Below are 8,818 nucleotides of genomic sequence, written 5' to 3'. Positions count from 1 at the left end.
GAACTTGTAAGTCCATGGACATTACTGTCTTAATGGATGAGAGAGTTGTTAATGTGATATCAAAGAAGGGCTCCTATGTTAATATGTAACTCGATCTGTAAAGATGTTTTTGATTGAATTAGATCCTTTAGAAACTATTGAGTGTTTTGAAACTCTGTTTTGCATAATAGATTTGGAACATTGCATTTTGAGTTATTTTGCAAAAAATGCCATTGTCATCATTGGTAATTGTGTTTAATAAAATCCAGATTATGATATAATCCTATTGATTGCCAATTATATAGACTATTTAGGAAAAAAACAACAGTATATGCATAATAATTTGGAACAGTTTATAATGGTCATCTAAATGACATAAAACTTGAAAGTAATGCTGTTATATTGCTTCTATTTTGATCACCTCTTGTTACCTCAACACACATGGATCTTGATTAATAGGCCTGGTACTATTTCCCTAGCAAAGAATTTAGAGGTCTTTTGTTTTATAACATTTTTCATCTTGGATGGATTTTTATCCAGGCTGAAACCGGTCTTTGGCTATAAACACTGTTATTGCAACTGTCAAGGTTAAATGGGCTTGTCTCTTACAAAGAATCAGTCTTATTTTTGCTCCAAAAAAATCAAACCCACACAGAATTTGGTCTTGTAAACTCTAACTCTAATGCACCTTTTCAATGGGCTTTAGCCACATTCACATCATATAGGATTAAAGGCAGTGATTGTGTTTTGAGTGTCATTTACACACTGAATTAATAGTGTGGTGGCAATTTGTTTAATTAAAGCATACAAAGTATGATCTTGTCTTTCTGTAAGGTTTTATTCAAGTCATCCATGAATGGTCTCAACGCAACCGTCACACACTCTCGTATGTGAAAGTCCGAAAGAGCGAAGACTGTAAGAAGCAATATGGTTTTACCCCTGTGTGGAGCGTCACTCTAACACAGTTACACATTCCTGAGTTCTGGGACAGTAAACAGACAGATAGTGTGGTGAGATGATCATGTCCTTGGCTTCTTAGTGAAGTCTCAACATTCCGCTGTCTACTTGGACATAGAGTGTAGTTAGAAACAGGGCTAAAGGTTATATGCATATAATAGCCTCTTTGAACAGTTGTGGTATGGTTTACAACTGAGCCAGGTCAATAGGGGTTGTATAGGTTTCTTAAAAATTGCCATTACAATAGTCACCTCTGGTCCTATGGGCCCATATATACACATATAAAAATAGTGTGCATTTACCAAATAAGACTCAACAGAGGAATTTGTTACTTTGATTGACTGGCATGAGCTTTGTTTGCTTCAGGCCCGTTTATATTATTTTGTGAGAAAGAAACGCGTCCTCCATAAAAGTTATCTGTGGTATAGACTGGCACAGGGATGGATGGTAATTCCTCAGAACTTAATGTAAAAGTTGGCCTGGATGTATACACTCCTCTATGATAATGCTCCACATACATCATCTACTACTACCCGAGTTGACAGACTATATTGAAATGGTGACTGTGATAATAGGCTCAGATATATACCATTAGGGCAATCCAATAGTAGCCTGTACAATGTTACACAGAAAGACAGAAAGCACTTTTTTATTGAAGAACTATGACATGACTGCAAAGCAGTATTTCAGGACAGACTTTCTCACACCATGTGGTTTACACCTACCTAATTGCTTCTAAATACAATCAGCATTCAGTGTGTGTTGGCCGATGTTTACTGCTGTGTGTCTATCTGCACATGTAATGTATATACTTTCTTAACTCTTGTGTGCGTCTTTGTATTTGCCCTCCATTTCTTCCAACTCCTTTCCTCAGCTCCCCTTTCCTTTGTCCTCTTCTTGTTTCATCTTTGTCTGCTTTCATGCACTTCCCTCCACTACAATTCCTCCTTTCTTACCCTTCTCTTAACCATCATCCTTTCTCTTTCTATTCCACTTCCCCTCCCTCGTCCTCATCATCAGCACATGCTGTGAACTCCTTCTCAGGTAACAAGCCATATTCATTAAGAAACGCCTCCACATCCGTTGCAAAGAACTCTTCATTGAAGTGTTTGGTAACAGCCAGGAAATTGCCCAGCAACTCCCCCGCTTTGTACACCAGCAGAGTAGGAAGAACCTGAAAGTATAATAAAAGGGATTTCAATTCAATTTTATTTGTGTAGCACCCAATCATAACAGAAGTTATTTCAGGACACCTTTCAAATAGAGCAGGTCTAGACCGTACTCAAATAACATTATTTAATGACCTAACAATTCCCACCATGAGCAAGCACTTGGCAACAGTAGGAAGGAAAAACTTCATATTCCTATTCCTATCAAAATGTACTATACAAATGTACATATTTAGTGGTATTAAACCTGTAGTGTGGGAACTTTTGTCTCCCGGATCAGGCAGTAAGCATAATTACACAAACATTGTTTACTATACTCCTAGTTGCTGTAGACTACTCCGTCACTATGACTGCTCCCCCTTCAGCTCTGCAAACTAGACAAAAGCCAGTTTACAGGGGACAGTGAGTGTCACTGTAATCTTAGCTGGTACACATAAAAACACAGTTATGTAAACCTGGCCTGTGTTAAATTGACATTGACTGTGTTAAACATTTTTTAACCAGCCACCTTTTCTGCCAAACCCCAAATTTTAGGGATTCACAATAATATTGGGGCTGATAATGGGAAATTTATATTCTAATGGATTATCCAGATAATGAATTTATAGCTGATAAATTATCGGTCAGTGATGATGATAATTTATTTAGAATTCTTATGCAAAACAATAGATTTTTTTATTGCTTTATGTTCCATGAAAGCCAAAGTACTTTACTACTAGTCCTTGTTTACCAACAGTGAGTGTCAGTTAGATTTGGTAAGATCAGAGCTATGGAATATTAACTCACCCATCTTTGCTCACTACATTTTAGCCTTTCTTATCCTCAGGTTGTTAATTTTTTAAAATTGTAATTAACGGTTATCTTATTGGCGTCGGTCATGGGAAGCAGATAATCATTGGTTGTCGTATTGGTTGAAAAAAAATCCATATGGTACATGCCTATCAAATCTGCCAACATTTGGAGCTTGGCAGGTGGTAATTTTGGACCCTGGTTCCTTGCTCAGTTTCTCAATTTAGTTTCTCTGATTTTGTAGTTCCTTGAACATTTCGGTCAAAAAGGGCTAATATATGATACAATAATCAGAGCCATGTAATGATAGAAACCCTTGTGCTCTTCGCTTCTGGTTTAGATATCAAGTATTGCTCTTTCTAGTGTCGCATAAACAAAACTTAATGGGAGGGGTTTAACGGTCAGTTAACTTCTTATAGCCTCGCACTTCTGACAGTGTGACTACAAACTGTTACCATCACTACTAGAAATTATACTGCTAATACAACAGCCCAATGTTGCAGTAGGGATTACTGTAATTCTATCAATTATTAGTTTAGTATATTATGAATAATGTAACCTTCATCATTCTCTTTGCTGTTTTTGTTTTTAAAAAGTTTACTAACCTCAGAGGAGAAGCGCTCAGCAGCACCTGTTGCCACAGCATCAATACGACAAAATTTAACACTGGGGTACTCTGAAGCCAGACAGTCCAGACATGAGTTCACCTGTTCACAGCCTGGCAAAGGACAAAATTATGCATGCATGCACTATTAGCAAACAGCATTTTCAACTGTAACAGGCTATACTATTTTGTAACATGAGTCAATGAGCTAAAACTTAAACACACATGTTAAAAAAACTAACCTTTGACACCATGCTGGTAGATGTGGACTACCACTGGCGTCAACCGATGCTCCTTCTCTATGACCTCCAGGAAGTCTTCTCCACTCTCAAGCTCATAGACTGCTTCAAACGTAGGACCGAAGCTCAGGCGCTCATGCATTTCCTGCATACAATTCTTTCTGTAGCGTTTCAGGCAATGTTCATCCTCCTCTTGGATCAGTTCGTACTCCTGAACGCTCATCTAGAATTGAGAAAATATATGTTAATTCTTCACTTTTTTGTTACATTCAAATGTATTCTTTTGGCAGACATTTTTGTCCAAAGCAACCTACAAATAAGGTACAATTCAAGCCACAATAGACTGTTGTGTGGACCATGTGTTTGAACTTATTGTTTTGTTTTTGTTAGCAAATTATCCATGCAACTGTGGTCAATTGAAATACTATCACTGTCTATAAAATCTGTCAATGGTGTGTTGTCAAGTTTTCCTGTGTGTGAGTGTTTCCATCCACCTTTCGGTTGACTCTCTCTTTGTCATCCTCTCGTGGACTTGACATTTGTCTGAGCAGCTCTTTCCTTCTTTGAGGGACAGTCTGAGCCACACTGTCCAACTTAAACCTTCGCCAGTCATTAATTACACCTTTTGGACCTGCAGACAAAGAAATGTCCACAAAGACACGTCGGTTTTCAGTCCAAAGGGTACATCTGTGGTGATGATTTACAAAAGATATACTACTGCATACTACTACTACTGCAATTTTTGTAATTAATGTCTACTAGACTGTTTGACTTCTGCCTCTGACCTGTGTGATTGGCAGGCAACTCATCTTCTTCCAGGGTAGAGCCAGACATCTTGATAGCAGTCTGCAATACAGAGAACACACAAACTGAAAAACATGATCAGGTCCATACAGAGAGCAGGTGAGGACCATGTTACAAGTCCATCTCAACTCCAACTCCAAAAAATTCTTGTTTATTATAACCTAGCATATTTCCCAATAATGTGGCTGGTGGCTCTATGGGTCATGCTAACTTTTCACTCACCACCTCTCACACAAAACAACCTACATTAGAGCAACCTCCGACTGAAATTTAACACAGAAAGTAGCCACTTGGAACGGCCATTAGGTTTAGTGCAAAGTTAGCATGACCAATGTGACACAATAGCCACATTTATGGAAAATGCGCCAGGTGTAAATGAACCGGAACCTTTTATGCCTAACGATGGTTTATGATCAAAGTATTGCTCCTTTAGTAAATTGTGTGCTCAGATTGGGCTTGGCAATATACAGTTGTATGCAAATGTTTGGCCACCCCTTGACGAAAAAATGCATTTTGACCTTGTGAAAAGAATATGACACTGCAGAACTCTTAGGTTGCCCAAACTTTTGCACATGCCACAATGTTTTTATTTTTGTTCAATGTATTAAGTAAAACAGAACAATGCATGAATGTTTCCTGCAAATATTGTGTTTTATGTTCCATACCTTCAAGAGGCTGTTTAAATCTTTCCAATTAAAAAATCACCAAAATGTGTTACTTGTCCAGGGATGGCCAAACTTCCACATACAACTGTAGCTGAAAAATGTATCATGGTAACATATGTAATTTCATTTGATATCGATAATTATTGAGAATTATTAATAACCTTATTTTTAACCTGATATTTTTTATAAAGAGCAGGTGGAAAAAGGTTGAATTTAATCACTTTATTTATCAAGGCACACAACTAATAATTTTAATGCTTTTAATGTGTTGCTTGTCATTGTTGCTGAGTACCTCTCCATCGTAGATAGCTTGTGGATTGTTCCTTCAGATTAACAGATGTAGGTTGTGATTGATGACATGCTGCGTACTCCAAAGAGTGGAAGAAGCTATGTTGATTCACTCTCGCATGCTCTATTATCAAGGGATATGACAGGCTTTATATAAGCTAGGGTGTATTTGTTATTTGCTTTTATGGTGGTTGGCATTTAATGCATTTAACAATTGATCATTTTATTGAACAATTTTCTTATTGTTACAGATGAAATGTCTATTGCTGATACATCGCTCAGGCCTAGCTAATGTGTGGGACATTGTTTTTACTTTATCTTCTCCTCTCAACTGTGTGATACATTTATCATTTATGTTTAACTTGGAGTAAGTGTACAAAATAAATCTGAGCTGGACTGAGAATAAATATTGTTCACCTCTGATGTGTTAGATGTTGATATAATAATAATGTTGACAAGAATATAGCCAGGCATGCACTTGCTTAAACACTGTTTTTGGGGTGAAAAAAGCTGTCTTACTGTGGACAAAAAGGCTAAAATAGTGAGCAAAAGATGATTTCCAATTTAGCTATTTTATTATGAACATAGGTCTAACAGGGCTGTATCAGTACTAACAACTGATACATCCAAACCCAATTTTCTGCTACATTTGGTGTGCATGGGTCCATGGAGGTTGACACAAAGTTGTCACAACCACTTACTGTTGCCAGGCTGACTGTTTACTTATCAGATTATGCTGGGATTACCAGGTGTCTGACATGTACACATTCTTAGGACATCTTATCTTGTATGTGCGTGTGTGTGATATAACATAATTTGCTAGCTAAGCCTGTCATTCTTTTTACCATTTTAGAACCTAAGTTTTATGCTATTGTGATCCTGAAAATGTGACATTAAATTCTGATGACAGACTCTATTCTTCTCAAAAAGACAAAAGGAGAAAATGTTACTTTATTATTTTACAATTATTGGAATGCTAGCATAATTACTGATAAATAGATTATACAGTTCTTTAATGTAATTCTGAAATGTCAAATAATATTTGGGTTCCTTGCACACATTGATGGCTCTAAACATTAAGGAATACACCCATGAAGAAACCACTTCTATCCTAGATACATCAGTAAAGGCCACATTGAAAGCTATTATGCTGATACAGCTGAGCTGTTGATGACAACAGGGTCCTAATCAACACTACGTCAGTCATTAACTGATAATGCCTGAGGCAGCTAATTCCCTCATGTTATCAAAGCAACACATTTCTTGCATGGTTGGTTTTAATGAACTCAAATGCAAGTCTATGCAAGTGGACTGGACTTGAAGTGCAATGGCTTTAAACATGGCAAAATATGTCTTTGAAATATAATATATGAATAACTGATTTGACTAAAGCAGCGTATATAAGTATAAGTGTATGTAAGTGTAAGCATATATATCATTGTGTGCTGCTTAGGTCAACAATGTAGTACTGCTACAATAAATATACAGTGAAACAATCTGAAGGAATTTGCTGCAAACAAAGTGACCACAACTGCTAAACAGTGACATATATAAAATAAACATTTTATAACATTTCGTGTGGAGAAACTATACCTGTGTAAACAGCAACAGAGACACAGATGGGAGTACTAGACATACTGTACAATCACTTGCATGGTATCTAACTAAAACGGCCAGAAATTCTTACCTTTACTTCTTAAGTGAGAACTGTTGTCCGTCAGTTTCTTACAGCTTGTTTTTTTCCAACCTTTGTCTGTTGTATTTATTTGTTATCCTCTTTCAATCTAGGCAGTCACCGAGGAGTGTGTCCACATAGGGAGAACAGACAAGAGAGAGAAGACAAGTTTAGAAAAGGGTGGGGAGAGAGATAAGAGAATAATCTTTATCTCCATTGACATCTTCATCATCACTGTCACTCTAATATGATGATGTCTAATATGATTAGGTATAATACCAGGCTTAGTGTCATGGAGTAATGACAGTCAAGTAGACAGAAGAGTAATGTCTATTACAAATATTGACAGCTAAAATAAAAACAATATATAAAATATGCCCCAATACTTACGCAGTGTAGCTTTTGAGGTGTAACTGTTAAAAAGAAAATTAGTGAAATAATTTTTCAGCCACCAGGTTACAATTTGCGATATTACCTCCCATTTCTTCAGTCACCGTCCTCCCCTTTGTGTGCATTATAAATATGTGGATAGTTAACAGTGACACTGTTCCATTCTCACTTTTCTAGGTCTGGGTTTTGGCAGAAACAGGCCCAAAAATCATATTCCATGTAAGTCCTAGCCATCCACAGCTCCAACACCATCATCAACAAGTTTACTGACGACACGACAGTCATTGGCCCGATTACCAGTGATGATGAAACGGCCTACAGAATGGAGGTCAGAGCCCTGACATCTTGGTACCAGGACAACCTCCATCTCAACATCAGCGAAACAAAAGAGCTGTCTGTGGACTACAAGAAGTGACAGAGAGAAAGACACACCCACATCGCCATCAATAGAACTACGGTGGAGAGAGTTAGCGTGACAACAGCTCTGTAAAAAGGTCCAACAGGATCATAAATAGGGCTGAGGCGACTGATTCATTACGGAAATACAATTGATTAATTTGCATACACATGCTGGCACCCGGTTCCCCTAGAGAACAAGCTGAAGCTAAAAAGAATCACCTACAATCATCAAGCTAAGGTGAGGGAGGATAGAATGCTGCAAGGATGACATATTTTTTGACACAGGCTATAACCAAACATCACTGTGGTTGCATAACGTTTTTCACCACCAATAAACTTCCAACTTGTAATTAGGGTGGTGGTGGCATAGCGAAATGGCTCAACAGTGCCACCTATAGTGCAGCCCTTGCGGGACGTTTCACCAATATGCATGAAAATCGGTACACAAATGTAGCTGTTTCGTGTTTTACAGTAACACTTACATTGCATTTTTGGTGGGCTAAAACTCATGAAACTCGGCGCACATCACAAATAGCAAAATGTTACATCTGATATGGGTCTTGAGCATGGGTGTGGTAAAATGACTCCATAGCGACCCCTAAAAATTTAAACAAAGTAGCCCCAGCATCCCGTTCCACTGAGATGTATATAAAATGGTAGGCATATGTAGGGTCAAAGGAGATCTTTAAATATAAACTACCGGAGCAACGCAACGTTAACACTGAGTCGTTAATTCTGCAAAGCAAAGAGCAAAATGCCTTTCCTCTTGCAACCTGCACCAGCGGACATCGCACAGCAGAGACAGTTTGGACTTCAGAACCACAATTCTGATCAGCCTGGCTCACAGGACCGCCAGCTGA

The 8,818-nt window shown here is 37.8% G+C and overlaps 1 protein-coding gene across 1 annotated transcript; it reads right to left on the bottom strand.

Annotated features, from left to right (window-relative positions):
• Nucleotides 1–1,595: 1,595 nt before the first annotated feature.
• Nucleotides 1,596–7,303, bottom strand: pdca (phosducin a). The gene is made up of 6 exons (XM_035671069.1): nt 7,182–7,303; nt 4,523–4,583; nt 4,232–4,368; nt 3,741–3,960; nt 3,500–3,612; nt 1,596–2,110 (listed from the first exon to the last, which is right to left on the bottom strand). Exons 2-6 carry the CDS (start codon nt 4,569–4,571, stop codon nt 1,922–1,924), a joined length of 708 nt encoding a protein of 235 aa, XP_035526962.1. The 5' UTR covers nt 4,572–4,583; nt 7,182–7,303; the 3' UTR covers nt 1,596–1,921.
• Nucleotides 7,304–8,818: the final 1,515 nt, after the last annotated feature.

Source organism: Morone saxatilis, unplaced genomic scaffold (genome assembly GCF_004916995.1).
Source record: "Morone saxatilis isolate NCDOM2014 unplaced genomic scaffold, NCSU_SB_2.0 Contig23, whole genome shotgun sequence".
NCBI classification, from domain to species: Eukaryota; Metazoa; Chordata; class Actinopteri; family Moronidae; genus Morone; species Morone saxatilis.
This window is presented reverse-complemented; position numbering and strand designations above follow the sequence as displayed.